The sequence below is a fragment of the Lynx rufus genome, unplaced genomic scaffold (genome assembly GCF_022079265.1).
Source record: "Lynx rufus isolate CCGP_SWC_20201006 ecotype Redwood Valley unplaced genomic scaffold, mLynRuf1.p SCAF_5, whole genome shotgun sequence".
In the NCBI taxonomy this organism is placed as follows: Eukaryota; Metazoa; Chordata; class Mammalia; order Carnivora; family Felidae; genus Lynx; species Lynx rufus.
This window is the reverse complement of record NW_025814867.1, coordinates 37240666-37259097: the sequence shown is the minus strand read 5'-3', so window position 1 is coordinate 37259097 and position 18432 is coordinate 37240666. Positions and strand designations below refer to the sequence as shown.

Genomic DNA, 18432 nt, shown 5'->3' with positions numbered 1-18432 from the left:
TGAAGCCTACTTAAAAAAAAAAAAAAAATAGTGAGCTTCCAATTTAAGATGATAGACTGAACATCATGTTTATACCCCAAACCCTAAAATCCTATTGAAATTTTCATGTAAAAAATAATAAAAGGAAGTATATCTCTAAAAGTGCTATAAAAAGTGGTAAAGATATAGATTTTCCAATTAGATGAAAGCCAGTGTGATTACAATAAAGGACAAGTGGTAGTAGAGAAATTCACATCCCAAAATATGCATTGGAGAAGTCAGAATTGGAAATGGAAACCATTCTTCCCTATACTGACTGAAATGAAGAGGCTCTAGGCTTAGAGGTAACAAGTATAAAAAGCAAGAATAGGGCACCTGGGTGGCTCAGTCAGTTGATCATCTGACTTTGGCTTGGGTCATGATCTCACGATTCCTGGGTTCTGGCCCACATCGGGCTCTGTGCTGGCAGTGCAGAGCCTGCTTTGTATTCTGTGTCTCCCTCTCTCTCTGCCCCTCCCCTACTCACACTTGTCTCTTTCAAAAATAAACATTAAAAAAATTTTTTTTTAATTTTAAAAAAGCGAGAATGAATTAGTGAGGGAGGTAATGAGGGCACTGAAATGAAGATTATCCAAGGAGCACCTAGCAAGTTGAAGCTTGCCAATCTTCCAAATCCCTTTGTACCTCCCATTTCATCTCCATACACATAGATATTACACCAAAGACATTTCTTCCCCAGGGCTGAAACTTAACAGAATTGATACCAAGGAAATAGGACTCTTTGCCTTGGTTAAGCTTGTAATTGACTTCTTTCATTTAGCATATTTTCTTTTTTTTTTTTAATGTTTATTTATTTTTGAGAGAGACAGAAAGCATGAGCAGAAGATGGGCAGAGAGAGGGAGGCACAAAATCTGAAGCAGGCTCCAGGCTCTGAGCTGTCAGCACAGAGCCTGACATGGGGCTTGAGCCCACGAATTGTAAGATCATGACCTGAGCTGAAGTCCGATGCTTAACCGACTGAGCCACCCAGGCTCCCCTTATTTAGCATATTTTCAAGATTCATCCATGTTGTGGCATATATTAGTATGTTATTCCTTTTTATTCCATGGTGTGGATATACCACATTTTGTGTATTTGTTCATTAAAGTTGGATATTTGAGTCGTTTCTGCTTTTTGGCTATTATGAATGATGCTGCTTTGAACATTTGTGAACAAGTTTTCATTTTTCTTTTTATATATATACCTGGGAATAGAATTGCAAGGTCATATGGTAATTCTTTAGCCTTTTGAGTAACTGACAGGCTGTCTTCTGGAGTGGCTGTACCATTTTACATTCCCACCAGCAACAGCTTCCAATTTCTCCACATCTATCCAACACTTATTATTTGTCTTTTTTATAGAGCCATCCTTGTGGATGTGAAATGATATTTCATCATGGTTTTGATTTGCATTTCCCTAATGGCTAATGCTGTTGAGCATCTTTTCATGTGCTTATAGGACCTTTATATATCTTCTTTGAAAAAGTCTTTCTAAATCTTTTGGTCTTTAATTATTGAGTTGTAAGAGTTCTATATGTATTATAGAGGCAAGATCCTTATCAGATATATGATTTGCAACAAAATGTCTTATTCTGTCTTAGTTATCTTTTCATCTACTTGATGGTGTCCTTTGAAATACAAAGTTTTTAATTTTGGTTGGGTTTAATAAACGTTTTTTGATTCTTGTGTTGCTTATGCTTTTGGTGTCATCTTTAAAAAAACAATTGAAAAAGTCAAAATCATGAAGCCTTAGCCTGTGTTTTCTTGTAAGAGTTTTATAGTTTTTGCTCCTACATTTAGGTGTTTGACCTAATTTGAGTTACTCTTTAAGGTTAATTTGTGTAACGTAACTGAAAATCACACAGAATACATGTGAAATGTATACTTTTTTGGCATTTATTTTTATAGCATTTCACAATTATGTAAAACTTTTAAATAGGCCTAGTTTTAAGTTTATTATTTAAAATTATTAACCACAGGGGCGCCTGGGTGGCTCAGTCAGTTGAGCGCCCCACTTCGGCTCAGGTCATGATCTCGCGGTCCGTGAGTTTGAGCCCCAAATCGGGCTCTGTGCTGACAGCTCAGAGCCTGGAGCCTGCTTCAGATTCTGTGTCTCCCTCTCTCTGCCCCTCCCCCACTCATGCGCGCGCGTACGCGCACGCGCACGCTCTCTGTCAAAAATATACTTTAAAAAATAAAATAAAATAAAATTACTAACTACATTAGGAAGCAAACTTTATACTATTTTGTCTTTAACTCTCATTTTATGATGGTGAAACGAGCATTCCTGAACTATTTTCTCAAGAAAAGGCAGACCTTTTCGGAATGTGACCATGATAGTAGTAAACCAGATTTGAAGTGGGAGTGATTTAAAGAATGAAGAACAATAGAATTTGTAAATGTTTTGCTGAGAGGCATGATCCTTTGTATATTGAATTTGGGTTTTTAGCCATAACTAATGATGAAATGCTAAAACCATGGCATCTTATTTTACAAAAATATACTGGCTAATGAAGCCATGACACCATCAACACTTAAGTATAAAAGACAACAAAACATAAGTTTAAAACCAAAAGAACCACTGAGTAAATAAATAATAAACTATTGTTCACCTATCACTACTATCCATCTCCAGAACTTTTTCACCATCCCATACTGAAATCCTGTACCCAGTAAACAATAACTCCCCACTTCCCCCTCCCCCAGCTCCAGTAACCATAGTTTTACTATCTGTCTCTATGAACTTGACTATTTCTATTTCATGTAGGAGGAATCATATAGTATTTACTCTTTCATCTCTGACTTATTTTACTTACCATGTCTTTAAGGTTTATTAATGTTAGAGCATGTATCAGGATTTCATTCTTTGTTACGGCTAAATAATGTTCCATTATATGCATGTACTGCGTTTTGTTTATTCATATGTTGATGGACATTTGGGTTGTTTTCACCTTTTGACTGTTGTGAATATTGTTGCTGTGAAGGTAGGTATAAGTATCTGTTGGAGTCCCTATTTTTAATTTCTTTAGCTGTAATAACACAAAGTAAAATTACTGGATCAGATGGTAATTCTATGTTTAAGTATTTGAGGAACCATTGTAGTATTTTTTTATAGCTACTGCACCATTTACATTGTCACCAGCAATGTACAAAGGTTCCAGTTCCTCCACATTCTCACAACACTTCTTTTTGGTTTTGATAATAGCCATCCTAATCTCATTGGGGTTTTGTTTGCATTTCCCTAATGATTATTGATGTTAAGCGTCTTTTTTATGTGTTTATTGGCCAAGTTTAATTTCTTGATTCAGCCAGGGCTGAGTAGTATCCTTCAGTTTTGTATTGCTCATGAAGATTCTGGTAACTCATGAAGAGTTTAATCCTTCCTCATAGCAGCCTTGTGAGACAGGCACTTGTATTTCTGTTTTTCAGGCAGAGGAGTATCATGGGTCAGAGCTAAATGAAGTAAACTGTTCAAAATACATAGCTAATAAATAGTTTACCAATGTTGGTATTTAACCAGTTTTCTTCAAGTTCATGAACTGATTGTATAAAATTATTTTATCTTTGTATTTTTATAAAATATATAAAAATATATTTTTATAAAATCCTAAAAATTCTTATAAAATTATTTTATTTTCTATTTATATTTTATAATTAAATCTTATTTCATTAACTGAACTAATCTTATAAAATTCTTATATATGGTCTTGTATTTGTTTCAAGGTCATGTTCATCAGCTATTGAAAGTCTAGTTTTTCCTATTTAAGGACTGTGTTTAGTTTCTTCCTTTAAATTTTATCCATGTCTGACAATAGAAGGCAGATTAGTCAGGTGATCGCCCTACACTATGCTATGATTATCTTATTGCTCCCTTTTTATTTTTTTTGAAAATGTTTATTTGTTTTTGAGAGAGCACAAGTGGGGGAGGGGCAGAGAGAGAGAGACACACACACACACACACAGAATCTGTGTCAGGCTCCAGGTTCTGAGCTGTTGGCACAGAGCCCAATGCAGGGCTTGAACCCATGAACTGTGAGATCATGACCTAAGCCAAAGTCGGACGCTTAACCAACTGAGCCACCCAGGCGCCTCTTATTGCTCCCTTTTTAAAAAAGACCTAGAATTACATGAAAAACAACAACCCTGCTCCATCCCTGGCTTTTAAAATGTTTATAAACATGGAGTTGAGAATTTTATTTACTTAAACCATTATCCACTTCTTAGCATAAATATAAAACCCCATACACAACATATTTCTTTCAGAAATAACTCATGCACTATTTTTAACAGTTCTTATTTACTTTTTTTGCCTACCTTGTACTAATTATACATATTTACATACGGCTAGCCATTTGTATCCTAAATACCCCAAACACTGAGGGCAAATCAGCATAGAGTGGGCTTTGTGTGAAAATATATGTAGCAAATGGGAATTGGTAGATTCTTTTAAAAAATGAAATTACTTAGAACAATAACTAGCACATACGTAGCATTCAGTAAGTATTTACTATTTGCCATTACCACTGATTTTAAACTGAATAGGCTGTGATCCAGTTTACTTAGAAAGATCACCATAATGGCCTTATGGAGGAGGGATTGGAATGCCTCTAGACAGCACAAAGGAGAACCCTTATAAGGCTCTAGTGATATTCTTAGAGAGATGATGAGGGCCTGAACCTAGGGCAGTGAGAACTTAGAGAAGTGAAATTCAAAAGCTAGTTAGGCCTTGAAGTAGATTAGATTTGATACAATTAGATTGATTCATTAGAAAGGGAATTAGAAGAACGTAGGATGAATCTGGTTTTTGGTTAGGGTGACTGGGTGGATGGTTCTGTCACTCATCTAGATGAGAACTGCAGTAGGATCCAGAGTTACATATTGTATATGTTGAGTTGTCCTTTATATTAATAGGGTATTGTGATGTTTAAACACCCCTTCCTGAGAAAGCTGAGCTGAGTATAGGAAACGGAGGATAGGACTAAACCATTGTAAATAATCAAAGATATGCTCAAACCATTCTTTTTTCTCTCTTTTTAAAAGACTATTTAATTTAGAGAATTTAAAATGCAGAAGTAGATGACTGGTATCATGAACCTCCTATGTGTGCACATCTCTGAACTTCAACAACAATCAATTCATGGCATATCTCATTTTGTATATACTCCCTCCTGTATTGTAAAGCAAATCCCTGGCATCCTATCATTTTCATCATAAATCTCTGTACTGGTATCTTAAAAAACTCCTTTTTAAATATATCTACAATATCATTGTTATACCTAAGAAAATTAATGATAATTCCTTAATATCAAATATGCAGTATTCAAATTTCTATCTGTTTTAAATGTCATGTTTTGTTTGCTGGGTTTTTTTTGTAAAATATAATTCAGTTACATACTGGCACAAAAACAGATGCTCAGATCAGTGGAACAGAATAGAGAACACAGAAATGGACCCAGAAACCTATGGCCAACTAATCTTTGACAAAGCAGGAAAGACTATCCAATGGAATAAAGACAGTGGTGCTGGGAAAACTGGACAGAGACATGCAGAAGAATGAACCTGGACCACTTTGTTACACCATACACAAAAATAAACTCAAAATGGATGAAAGACCTCAATGTAAGACAGGAAGCCATCAAAATCCTCAAGAAAGCAGGCAAAAACTTCTTTGATCTTGGCCGCAGCAACTTCTTACTCAACATGTCTCTGGAGGCAAGAGAAACAAAGCAAAAATGAACTATTGGGACCTCAGCAAAATAAAAAGCTTCTGCACAGCGAAGGAAACGATCAGCAAAACTAAAAGGCAACCGACGGAATAGAAGAAGATATTTGCAAACGGAATATCAAATAAAGGGTTAGTATCCAAAATCTATAAAGAACTTACCAAACTCAACACCCAGAAAACAAATAATCCAGTGAAGAAATGGGCAAAAGACATGAATAGACACTTCTCCAAAGAAGACATCCAGATGGCCAACTGACACATGAAAAAATGCGCAGCATCCCTCATCATCAGGGAAATATAAATCAAAACCACAGTGAGTTACCACCTCACACCTGTCAGAATGCCAATATTAACAACTCAGGCAACAACATATTGGCGAGGATGCAGAGAAAGAGGATCTCTTGCACTGCTGGTGGGAATGCAAACTGGTGCAACCACTCTGGAAAACAGTATGGAGGTTCCTCAAAAAATTACAAATAGAACTATCCTCTGACCTAGCGATTGCATTACTAGGTATTTACCCAAGGGATACCTGGTATACTGTTTCGAAGAGGCCTATGAGCACCCCAATATTTATAGCAGCGCTATCGACAATAGCCAGAGTATGGAAAGAGCCCAAATGTCCATCAATGGGTGAATGGATAAAGAAGATGTGGTGTGTGATATATGTATATGTATATACATATATGTGCACTGAATATGTATATACATATATGTGATATATGTATATGTATATACATACATATATATATATATATATATATACACATACATACATACATACAATGGAGTATTACTCAGTAATCAGAATGAAATCTTGCCATTTGCAACTGCGTGGATGGAACTAGAGGGTATTATGCTAAGTGAAATCAGAGAAAGACAAATACCATATGACTTCACTCATGAAGAATTTAAGATACAAACAGAAGAACATAAGGGAAGGGAAGCAAAAATAATATAAAAATGGGGAGGGGAACAAAACATGAAAGACTCTTAAATATAGAGAACAAACAGAGGGTTGCTGGAGGGGTTGTGGGAGAGGGCATGGTGTAAATGGGTAAGGGGCATTAAGGAATCTACTCCTGAAATCATTGTGGCACCACCATATACTGACTAACTTGGATGTAAATTAAACAATAAATAAATTAAAAAATAAATAAATACCAGTTACAGAAAAATCAAAAAGCAAATGTATGACTAATGAATTACTTTAAGGCAAACAGTCTTATAACCATCGCCAGATCAAGAAGTATAACCCAGAAGCCATGTCCCATGCAAATAACTATACCCTCTCTCCCCTATAATTAACCGTTATCCCTATTTTTATAGTAATCACTTCCTTGCATTTTTAAATAGTTTTATTACCTAAATGTGCATCCTTTGGCACATTTTAGTCTTGTCCATTTTTTTAAAAAGTTGAGGGATGCCTGGGTGGCTCAGTCAGTTGGGTGCCTGACTTTGGCTGAGGTCGTGATCTCACAATTTGTGGGTTCGAGCCCTATGTCTGGTTCTGTGCTGACAGCTCAGAGCCTGGAGCCTGCTTTGGATTCTGTGTCTCCCTCTCTGTCTGCCCTTCCCCTGCTCATGCTCTGTCTCTCTATCTCTCAAAAATAAATAAAGTTTAAAAAAAAAGTTATCTTAAAAAAAAGTTATCTTTTATATATAGATTTCCCTTCTGTCCCCTTATTTTCCTTATACTTTAGTTGTTGAAACTAGGCTATTTGGCCTCTGCAGTTTCCCACAGTCTAGATCTTCTTGATTTCATACTCATGTGCATCTCAATATCTTCCTGTTTTCGGTGTTTCGTGTAGTTTGGCAATAGGATTCAGTGGCTTTGTAGACTGGTGTTTGATCCTTGGCAAGACTATAGATGATGTGTGTTCTTCCATTGTCTCTTTTTTTTAATGATGGTAACACAACCAGTGTTTAATGGTTATAACTCTTAATTTCTTGTGAGTTGCAGTTAGTGTTATTCTAACTACTGGCACTATTTTTATATAAAGACACTTTCCCTCTTTTACTATTTATTTACCTGCAGGTACAGTTCCTATAAGAAAGCAGGATAACTGCTTGACCCCTTTCCTTTTGTTGTAAGTGTTATCATGGAGTTTTGGTTTTGCTGTCTAGTTGTTCTCTTTTTATATGGGGATTTGGAGAGTTTGAAAACTATACTGCTATTGCTGTTTACCCAGAGTCCCCTATAACTGGTGTGTGTGTGTGTGTGTTATAGTCTATTTGAAATAAATTTTATGTCTTATAAAATCTGTAGATTCCCCTTCTGTATCTATCCTCCCCCCTAACTCCCCTTCTCTCTCACTCCCTCTTTTTTTCCCTTACAGATTTTTAATTGAAGAAATCACTTTATGTATCCTAAAGAGAAAGCCTAAAGAGTTTGCTTACTGGGGCACCTGGGTGGCTCAGTTGGTTAAACATCTGACTCTTGGTTTCGGTTGAGGTCATTATCTCACGGTTCCTGAGATGAGCCCCTCACGTCAGACTCCATGCTAAACAGATTGGGATTCTCTCTCCCTCCTTCTCTGCCCTATTTCCTGCTCACACTCATGTGTACTCTCTCTCTCTCTCTCTCTCTCTCTCTCTCTCTCTCTCTCTCTCTCAAAATAAATACACTTTAAAAAAAAAGTTTGCTTATTGCATCCCTGTAGTGTAATTTAACATGTTCTTCTGTCCTTGGTATTACCTTTAAAGTAGCAGTTGGATCTGAAGTCTTTATCAGATTCCAGGTTCACAATAAAGTTATATATTAAGAACAAACACTGGATAGAACAGCTCAAAGGAAAGCAAATACAGAAACAGAAGCACTGGAGTGAAAAAACTCAAGTTGAAAAGTTGACTTTGGCAAATAGGCAAATCCATAGCAACAGAGAGTAGAATAGTAGGGGCTAGGGAGTGAGGTATGACTGTCAGTGGGTACAGCATTTCTTTTTAGGGTGAAGAAATTAGATTGTGGTGATGGTTGCATAATTCTTAAAAACCACTGAATTGTATACTTTAAAAAATGGAATTTATGGTATGTGAATTATATTTCAATAAAGCTGTTATCTTTAAAAAAGGAGGTTAGATTTAAAAACAAAGAGGAATACCTAATCCTTTGAGACTGATAGGAAGAAGGTTGGCATGGTACACATGCTGATAAGTTTGTAAGTGACCTATCCTATAAGCTCACTTACAAAGTGAGACTTACATATTTAACTATCTATTGAATATATTGATTGGGAAATTCTTTTTTTTTTTTTTTAATTTTTTTTTCAACGTTTATTTATTTTTGGGACAGAGAGAGACAGAGCATGAACGGGGGAGGGGCAGAGAGAGGGAGACACAGAATCGGAAACAGGCTCCAGGCTCCGAGCCATCAGCCCAGAGCCCGACGCGGGGCTCGAACTCACGGACCGCGAGATCGTGACCTGGCTGAAGTCGGACGCTCAACCGACTGCGCCACCCAGGCGCCCCTGATTGGGAAATTCTATTGACATGTCAGACTCTGTATCATTGCTGACCAATAGAAATGTGATTTTTTTTTTTAATGTTTACTATTTTTTTTTCAACGTTTATTTATTTTTGGGACAGAGAGAGACAGAGCATGAACGGGGGAGGGGCAGAGAGAGAGGGAGACACAGAATCTGAAACAGGCTCCAGGCTCCGAGCCATCAGCCCAGAGCCTGACGCGGGGCTCGAACTCATGGACCGCGAGATCGTGACCTGGCTGAAGTCGGACGCTTAACCGACTGCGCCACCCAGGCGCCCCAATGTTTACTATTTTTGAGAGAGAGACAGATCACTAGCAGGGGAGGGACAGAGAGAAACACACACAGACTCCGCAGCAGTTCCCAGGCTCTGAGCTGCTAGCACAGAAGAGCCTGATGCAGGACTCGAACTCATGAACTGTGAGATCATGACCTTAGTGAAAGTCGGATGCTTAACCAGCTGAGCCACTCAGGTGCCCCACAATAGAAATGTAATAGGAGCCACATGTGACTTTTAATTTTATAATAATTTAAAAAATAAAAAATACAAAATTAATTTTTTAAAGATTTTATTTATTTATTTTTAGTGTCTGGATAATTTTTTTTTAATCCAAGGTAGTTAATATATAGGGTAATGATGATCTCGGGATAAGATTTTATTTTTAATCTCTACACCCAACATGGGGCTTGAATTCACAAACCCAAGATCAAAAGTTGCGTGCTCTACCAACTGAGCCAGCCAGTCACCCCTGAAGTTAATTTTTATATCTCTTATTTAATCCAGTGTATCTAAAATATTATATTTCAGGGGCACCTGGATGGCTCAGTCAGTTAAGTGTCTGATTCTTGATTTTGGCGCAGGCTATGATCTCATGGTTCATGAGTTTGAGCCCCATGTCAGGCTCCGTGCTGACCGTGAAGAGCCTACTTGGGATATTCTCTCTCTCTCTCTCTCTCTCTCTCTCCCTCTCCCTCTCCCTCTCGCCCTCCCTCCCTCGCTCCCCCGCTCACCCACAATCTCTCTCTCAAAATAAACCTTAAAAAACAAAATATTATATTTCAACATGTAATGAATGTAAAGGTTACTCAGACATTTTACATTGATTTCTCATACAAGCTTTGAAACTCAGTGTGTATTTGATGCTTAAAACATATCTCAATTCAGACTTCCCAGATTTCAAGTGCTCAGTAGCTGCATGTGAGTATACCTAGGTATTGGACTGTGCAGATGAGCAGGTTTAAAATGGAACTCATGAACTTGTTCATGTCTCCTTGATCTCAGTAAATGATGCCTCTTCCTGAGGGTCATTCTCTTATTTCCCTCTTTCTCACCGTTCACATCAGTCACTTCCTTCTACTGATTTTTATCTTTAAAATTTATGCAAAGCCGTCTCTTCTTACCCAACCCTACCAGTTGCCCCAGTTTCAGGACTTGATATTTCTTGCCTGGCTTGCCTCTCAACTGTTCTTCCTGTCTCTGCTCTTGCCCCTCGTAAGTGCATCTTCTACTTTGCAGCCAGAATCTCTGCCTAACTAAAAATCTCACTGTGTCACTCCCCCACTTAACACCTTTAATGTCTTCCCAGTATTTCAGCAGTAGTCTAACCACAGTGAATGGCCACGTGATTTTTTGGGAATTTGGGAAAAAGAAAGTAGATATCCTTACTTCATTCTTTTAAAAAATACATTTAGTCTATTTCTTAAGGTATGTAACACAGAACATGTAAATAATTTGTAAATGAATATAATTATACTAGTGGAACGTGATCAAGTGCATGTTTATTTTTGTGGTGATGCTGCTGGTGCTGGTGCTGGTGCTGGTGCTGGTGCTGGTGTTAAGAACACTTAACATGAGATTTACCACTAACAAATTTGTAAGCGTACATCATCATTGACTACCGACACTAGGTTGTATCAGCAGATCTCTAGAACTTGCTCATTTTGCGTAAATGAAACTTTATACCTGTTGAGCAATTCCCTATTTCCCCTTTCCTTCCAGCAAGCACCATTCTGCTCTTTGCCTCTATGTGTTTGACTGTGTGGGACACCTTATACAAGTGGAATCATGCATTATTTGTCCTTCTGTGACTGGCTTAGCATAATGTCCTCCAGGTTTATCCTTGTTTACTGCATATGGCAGGCTTTCATTCTCTTTTGAGACCAAAAGAGAATATATATATTATATACATCCACTGTATGTATAAACCATATTTTTTAATCCATTTATCTACTTATGGACATTGAGGTTGGTTCCATATCTTGGCTATTGCGAATCATGCTGCAGTGAATAGGAGAGTGCAAATGCCTCCTTGAGATCCTGATTTCAATTCTTTCGGATATATACCCAGAAGTGGGATTTCTGGGTCATATGAAAATTCTATTTTAAATATTTTGAGGAACCTTCATACTTTTTTCATAGCAACTGTACCATTTTCCATTTGTAAAAGGGTTCTAATTTCTCCATATTCTCACCAACACCTACCTTTTGTTTCTGTCAGTTTTTAAAAATAGCCATCCTAACAGGTGTGAGGTAATACTTCATTGTGGTTTTGATTTACAGTTCTCTGATGATTAGCAATGTTGAGCACCTTTTCATATAGCTGTTGGCCATTTGTGTGTTTTCTTCAGAGAAGTTTCTATTCATGTCTTTTGCCCATTTTTTAATTTGGATGTGTGGGTTTTTTTGTTAATGAATTGTTGGAATTTTTTAGATATTTTGGATATTGACCCCCTATCAGATAAAGGGTTTGTAAATATTTTCTCCCATTCCGTACGTTGCCTTTTCATTTTGTTTATTGTTTTCATTTGGCTTTTACCCCAGCAAGTCTTCCTCCTCTAGGTTAGATGAGATGTCCCTCTTCCTAATTCCCATGAACATTGTAAATAACTGACGTGGCACTTACCTTACTATATTGGAATTCTCTGTCCTTTTAGGTCTGTTTTGTCTTTCTCCCGTCTGCCAAGACTCAGTACTGAGAGAAAGGATTTTGCCTCAATTGTCGTTTGTGTGCTCTAGTCCTTATTCCAGTTCTTGGCATATAGTTGGCACTCAGAAATTAGTAGAATTAAATTGAACCCCTGAAAATGTTAGTAAGTTATCAAAGTTTGGGCCTAGGCATTAACCAAACTTAAAGTAATTGAAGACTTAGATCCATTATTAAAATGTAACTAAATTAAATGAAAATTTAGTAGATAAATGAAACTGATGAAAGTGGTACTTTTAATTTTAGGTGAAATAGAACTGTAGCATACATAGAATCCCAAAAGGTAAGCATGTAAACTCTACTAGGCTAGGCAGTGTTTTTCTCTGTTCTTTTCATGGATTTATTCCTAGTGTGTAGAACAGTACCTGGCACATAATAGTAAGTTACTGGTCAGTAAATACTTGTTGAATAAATGAATGATGTGTGTAGAAAAGCACTCTAACTTCATACTTTATTAAGCTTGTAAGGCAAAAGCATTATAAGTTTATATATAACATTGTAAGTTCAAAAACGTTTCTTCATTTCTAATTCAGTTTAAAATTTACCACTTGAGGGGCACCTGAGTGGCTCAGTTGGTTAAACGTCCGACTTCGGCTCAGGTCATGACCTCGCAGTTCACAAGTTCAAGCCTCACATCAGGCTTTACGCTGACAGTTCAGAGCCGGGAGCCTGCTTTGGATTCTGTGTCTCTTTCTGTCCCTGCCCCTCCCCAATTCATGTTGTGTCTTTCTTTCTCAAAAATAAATAAAACAAAAAAAATTTTTTTTAATTCTTTAAAATTTACCACCTGAAACAAACATCAAATTACTATATTCTCACATTACTTTATATTTTTGTAAAGGAAGTCTGGTGTATAAATATATTTTTCTCTTTTAGTAAACGAAGCAAAAAAGGAGATAAAAATGGAAAAGGCTTGAGACATTTTTCCATGAAAGTGTGTGAGAAAGTTCAGCGGAAAGGTACAACATCATATAATGAAGTGGCTGATGAGCTGGTATCAGAGTTCACCAATTCAAATAACCATTTGGCAGCTGATTCGGTAGGTAGATCATTCCCTTGACGTTGATGTGATGAGTGATGGAACAGTGTATATCTGGGGTGACTATGTCCTTGATTTAAGGACTCAGACAAGTTAGGGAATCCCCAACTCCTTTACTTGAGGGTTTCATATTGTCTTCTGGGGAGTTCTTTTGTTGTTGACTTTTTGTTTGTTTTGTTTTAGAAAGGATTATTATATACTTAAACATAAAGATGAACGTGTATTTTTAAAACATAGTTTTGGGGGTTGCAAAAGGAACATTTATATTTGAATGACTTTGGAGATGTTTCTGAGTCCTTTAGTGTTTCTTCTGTGTCCAAGTCAATTAGAAAATTTTGTCTTGTTTTTAATTGAAAAAATAATACATGAACATGTCTATTAAAAACTCAGTTGTGGGCGCCTGGGTGGCTCAGTAAGTTAAGCTTCCAACTTCAGCTCAGGTCATGATCTCACGGTTTGTGAGTTCCAGCTCCACATCAGGATCTGTGCTGACAGCTCAGAGCCTGGTGCCTGGTTCAGATTCTCTGTCTCCCTCTCTTTCTACACTCCCCCACTCACACTCTGTCTCTCTCAAAAAGAAATAAGCATTAAAAAAATTTCTTTCTCTCTTAGATTCAGTTTGGTGTTTTATATATTCTTAGGAAATCTTCCATTTCATTCGTGTTCTCAAAATTATTTGCACCTGGGTGGCTCAGTCAGTTAAGCTTCCGACTTCACCTCAGGTCATGATCTTGAGGTTTGTGAGTTCAGTTGTGTCTCCCTCTCTCTCTCCCTCTCCCTGGTTCATGCTGTGTCTCACTATCTCAAAAGTAAATAAACATTAATTTTTTAAAAAATTTGTTAAAATTATTTTCAGTTATTTTTCCCAACAAACCATCTTTTGAATTTGTACTGACCCTCCTGTTTTGCAGTTAATTTCTTTTTTTTAATCTTCATTTAATATTCTCTTCTCTTTCCTGAAGTTACTTTTGTTACTTTTCTATCCTATAGACTCTGATGTATACTTTATTTATTTTTATTATTTTTGTTTAGTCATGAAAATCTTTATGGCTGTGACTTTTCCTCTTGTGTGCTGCTTTAGCCATATCCCATTGATTCTGATATAATGTTATACTTTAGATATTCTGCAACTTCGGTTTTAATTTCCTCTCTGACCTAAGAATGGCATTAGAATTTTTATAGTTCCAGGTGATAGGGAATTTTGTTTGTTTGTCTGAATTTTCACTTTTATTACCTGTGTTCAGAGACTGTGAGTAGAACTATTTATATTTTTTGGATCACTTTGAGATTTTTCTTGTGAGCCATTAGATGTTTCTTTTCTCTGGCATCTGTAGAGAAGATATATGGCATTCTGATTCTGAGTGAAAGTGAAAGTTCTGAAAATGTTCTACAAGACCCTATGTGACCTGGCCCACCATTACCTCTCTGATCTCATCTGCTACTATGCACTGTCTCAGTTACTACGCTATAGCATACGTAACATTTCTTTCATTTTTCTACAAACTTTTTTTTTTAACATTTATTCATTTTTGAGAGAGAGAGAGAGAGACAGAGCATGAGTGGGGGAGGAGCAGAGAGAGAGAGAGGGAGACACAGAATCTGAAGCAGGCTCCAGGCTCTGAGCTGTCAGCACAGGGCCTGACGTGAGGCTTGAACTCACGATTGCGAGATCATGACCTGAGCTGAAGTCAAAGTCTTAACCGACTGAGCCACCCAGGTGCCCCTCTTTCATTTTTCTTAATTAAAAAAAATCAGAAATGGATATTGAATTCAATCAATTTCTGTATAATTTCCTGAAAATTTAGGAATTTTACACTGGTCATGAATGAGATTGGTGGGTTTTTAATTTTTTTGTTTTGGGGTGACTATGCCAGATATGCTCCTTATCAGACTATTACACTTGCTATTTCCTTTGTCTGAATCTCTTTGCTAAGGAGCCATATGGTTTTTCTCCTCCAGTTTTCACTCAGATGTCACTGTACCGAGGCATTTTTTTCTTAGCATGTTTCATCATCCAACATACATTTTTACTAACCATCCCTATCCTCACCCCTGAATAGAAGCAAGGGTTGGGTTTTTTTTCTATTCCCTTCTGCGTTATTTTTTTTGATAATTTGGAAGATTTGTATTCTTTAGTTCTTTAGTTGATTATCTTTATAACTTTAAGTAACTTCAATATTTTATTTCTTTGGTTTGTTATCACCTGTACCAGTATGTTGATTATAGAGAGGAAAAAGTTAATATATTTATATGTACTTATATCTCCTATTTTTCCTCTCTACCACAGGATTCAGATTGACTATATTTGTGATAATTGTTAAAAGAATAATATTATTATGGTTGTTATTATGACTTTAAATGAATATATTGTGCCAAACCTCTATTATTACTTAGTTCATCTGTCTGAATAGTTCATCTGTGTTGAATCCCAAACCCTTTAAAATATCAAGGAGAACATAAGCAGACTTAATTTGTTGCCTCTTCCTCATATTTTTTACTATATTATTGTTATTTCTTTTTTTTTTTAATTTTTTTTAAATGTTTATTTATTTTTGAGACAGGGAGAGACAGAGCATGAACGGGGGAGGGTCAGAGAGAGAGGGAGACACAGAATCTGAAACAGGCTCCAGGCTCTGAGCTATCAGCACAGAGCCCGACGCGGGGCTTGAACTCATGGACCGCGAGATCATGACCTGAGCTGAAGCCGGATGCCTAACCGACTGAGCCACCCAGGCGCCCCAATATTATTGTTATTTCTAAAGTGTCAGAATTTCAGGGTTTTTTTAAGTTTATTTATTTATTTTGAGAGAGAGAGAGAGAGTACGTGCACAAGCTGGGAAGGGGCAGAGAGAGAGACAGAATTCCGAGCTGGCTATACGCTGTCAGCACAGAGCCCAACATGGGGCTCAAACTCACGGTCCATGAGATCATGACCTGAGCTGAAATCGAGAGTCAAATGCTTAAGTGACTGAGCCACCCAGGTGCCCCTACAGTGTCAGGAATTCTAATATTTACACTCAGTTCTATAACTTAAATCTCCTATTTATATAAGTTTAGTTCTGTACTTAAATGGATTCAGTGTACTCCAGCATCCTTTATTATCATGGCATTTGATTGATTGGATTTTGTTCTTAGGAACTGCTTGTCCACAATAAAATGGACTTTTTCCACAATCTAAGTTGAAACAGTCTCTTTCACTGAGAAAATCTTGCTGCCATTAAAAACAAAACAAAACAAAAAATCAGCTGAAGTAAACTGTGTTTTAGTGCTCTATATAATGATGTTTTGTGCAAGTTCCCTGTTTTCATTGTAGACTAGTAACAGTTTGCAGATCAGTACTAGTCCTTGGACAACATACTTGAAAGCACTGTTCACCTAGAGCTTGAAACATGCATTCTTTTCAGAGTCTAATATCCTGCCAGACAATGCAGGGTTTCAGCCCACTTTAACATTACCCCTCTGATATACATACTGTTGTCATGTATGTTAGTTCTATATATATTCTTGATTCCATAAGACGTATTGTTTTATACAATGAGGTTAATTGAGATATACCCACAGATTTACCTTTCAAGTGGTCTTCATTCCACATACTGTGTCTCTAAACTCCCATCTTAGATCCTATCCGTCTTTATTCTGCTTAAAGAAGGCCCTTTAGTGTTTCTTAATTTAGATCTGTGGGTGTCATAAACTTTATTTTTGAGATTGTTTTATGTTTTAGATTGTTAGGAAGTATCTTTATCTCTTCTTTACTTTTGAAGGGTATTTCACTGGCTATGGAATTCTTTAAGCACTCTAAAGGTACAATAATAATAATATTAGTTAAATATCTTAATATCCTGTGACTATATCTTAACCCTTGAAGTTTATCACTCATTAAAAATTATTTTTTAGCAGGCCTATGACCAGAAGAATATTAGGAGAAGAGTTTATGATGCTTTAAATGTGCTAATGGCAATGAACATAATTTCAAAGGAAAAAAAAGAAATCAAGTGGATTGGCCTGCCTACCAATTCTGCTCAGGAATGTCAAAATCTTGAGGTAAGTGAGCAAAATCTGTTTATAGATAGTAGTTTGCTTTATATTACATAAGAGGCATTTTAATTTAGAACTACATATAATATTAAAATATTTCTAATTGTACATGTGTACTATGCCTTTTTTTTCCTTTTTTTTTAAGCAGACTCTTCTGTGTAGGATTTTAGAACTAGAAGGAGATTTAGAAAGATGTATAGTTTGACTGAATTCCTGATGAAACTGAGGGACATAGAAATTAAATGACTTGATTTTTACTGTTTCTTAGAGAAGATACTTACTTTATTATAGTTTAATTCTGAGCACTCTATACAATAGATTTTTGATAATTTATGAATAGAAATAATATTTGATGAAATGCTTGCTGTATAGATCCCCCCCCAAAAAAAATAAATAGGATCAAACTGGCTGTTCACTTCTTGTGTTTAAACTTTTACCTTTGATGCATAGGGGCACTTGTACCCCAATGTTTATAGCAGCACTCTCAACAATAGCCAAATTATGGAAAGAGCCTAAATGTCCATCAACTGATGAATGGATAAAGAAATTGTGGTTTATATACACAATGGAGTACTATGTGGCAATGAGAAAGAATGAAATATGGCCCTTTGTAGCAACGTGGGCAGAACTGGAGAGTGTTATGCTAAGTGAAATAAGCCATACAGAGAAAGACAGATACCATATGTTTTCACTCTTATGTGGATCCTGAGAAACTTAACAGGAACCCATGGGGGAGGGGAAGGAAAAAAAAAAAAAGAGAGAGGTTAGAGTGGGAGAGAGCCAAAGCATAAGAGACTCTTAAAAACTGAGAACAAACTGAGGGCTGATGGGGGGTGGGAGGGAGGGGAGGGTGGGTGATGAGTATTGAAGAGGGCACCTTTTGGGATGAGCACTGGGTGTTGTATGGAAACCAGTTTGACAATAAATTTCATACATTTAAAAAAAAAAAAAGGTAAGAAAAAGAAATAAATAAATAAACTTTTATCTTTGACCCTAGAATCCGTAACAACCAGATGGTATTTCATTGGTATCTTTATCACAAAGGATACAATGTTCAGCTTGCATGAATTTTGGGATGATGTTTGCAGAAACATTTTTATTCCATTAACTTTAATCATTATAGAATATCTGTCCTATATGAGCATGTGC

At 36.6% G+C, this 18432-nt stretch overlaps 1 protein-coding gene across 10 annotated transcripts in view; it reads left to right on the top strand.

Annotated features, from left to right (window-relative positions):
- Positions 1 to 18432, top strand: part of TFDP2 (transcription factor Dp-2) — a 175802-nt gene that overhangs the window by 135612 nt on the left and 21758 nt on the right. For 8 of the 10 annotated variants that reach the window (XM_047099201.1, XM_047099198.1, XM_047099202.1 and 5 more), the window contains 2 exons: positions 13086 to 13248; positions 17143 to 17289. In XM_047099201.1, coding sequence (XP_046955157.1) covers positions 13086 to 13248; positions 17143 to 17289 — 310 coding nt within the window. The remainder of the gene's footprint in view (positions 1 to 13085; positions 13249 to 17142; positions 17290 to 18432) is intronic. The other 2 variants (XM_047099199.1, XM_047099208.1) reach the window with 1 other exon arrangement.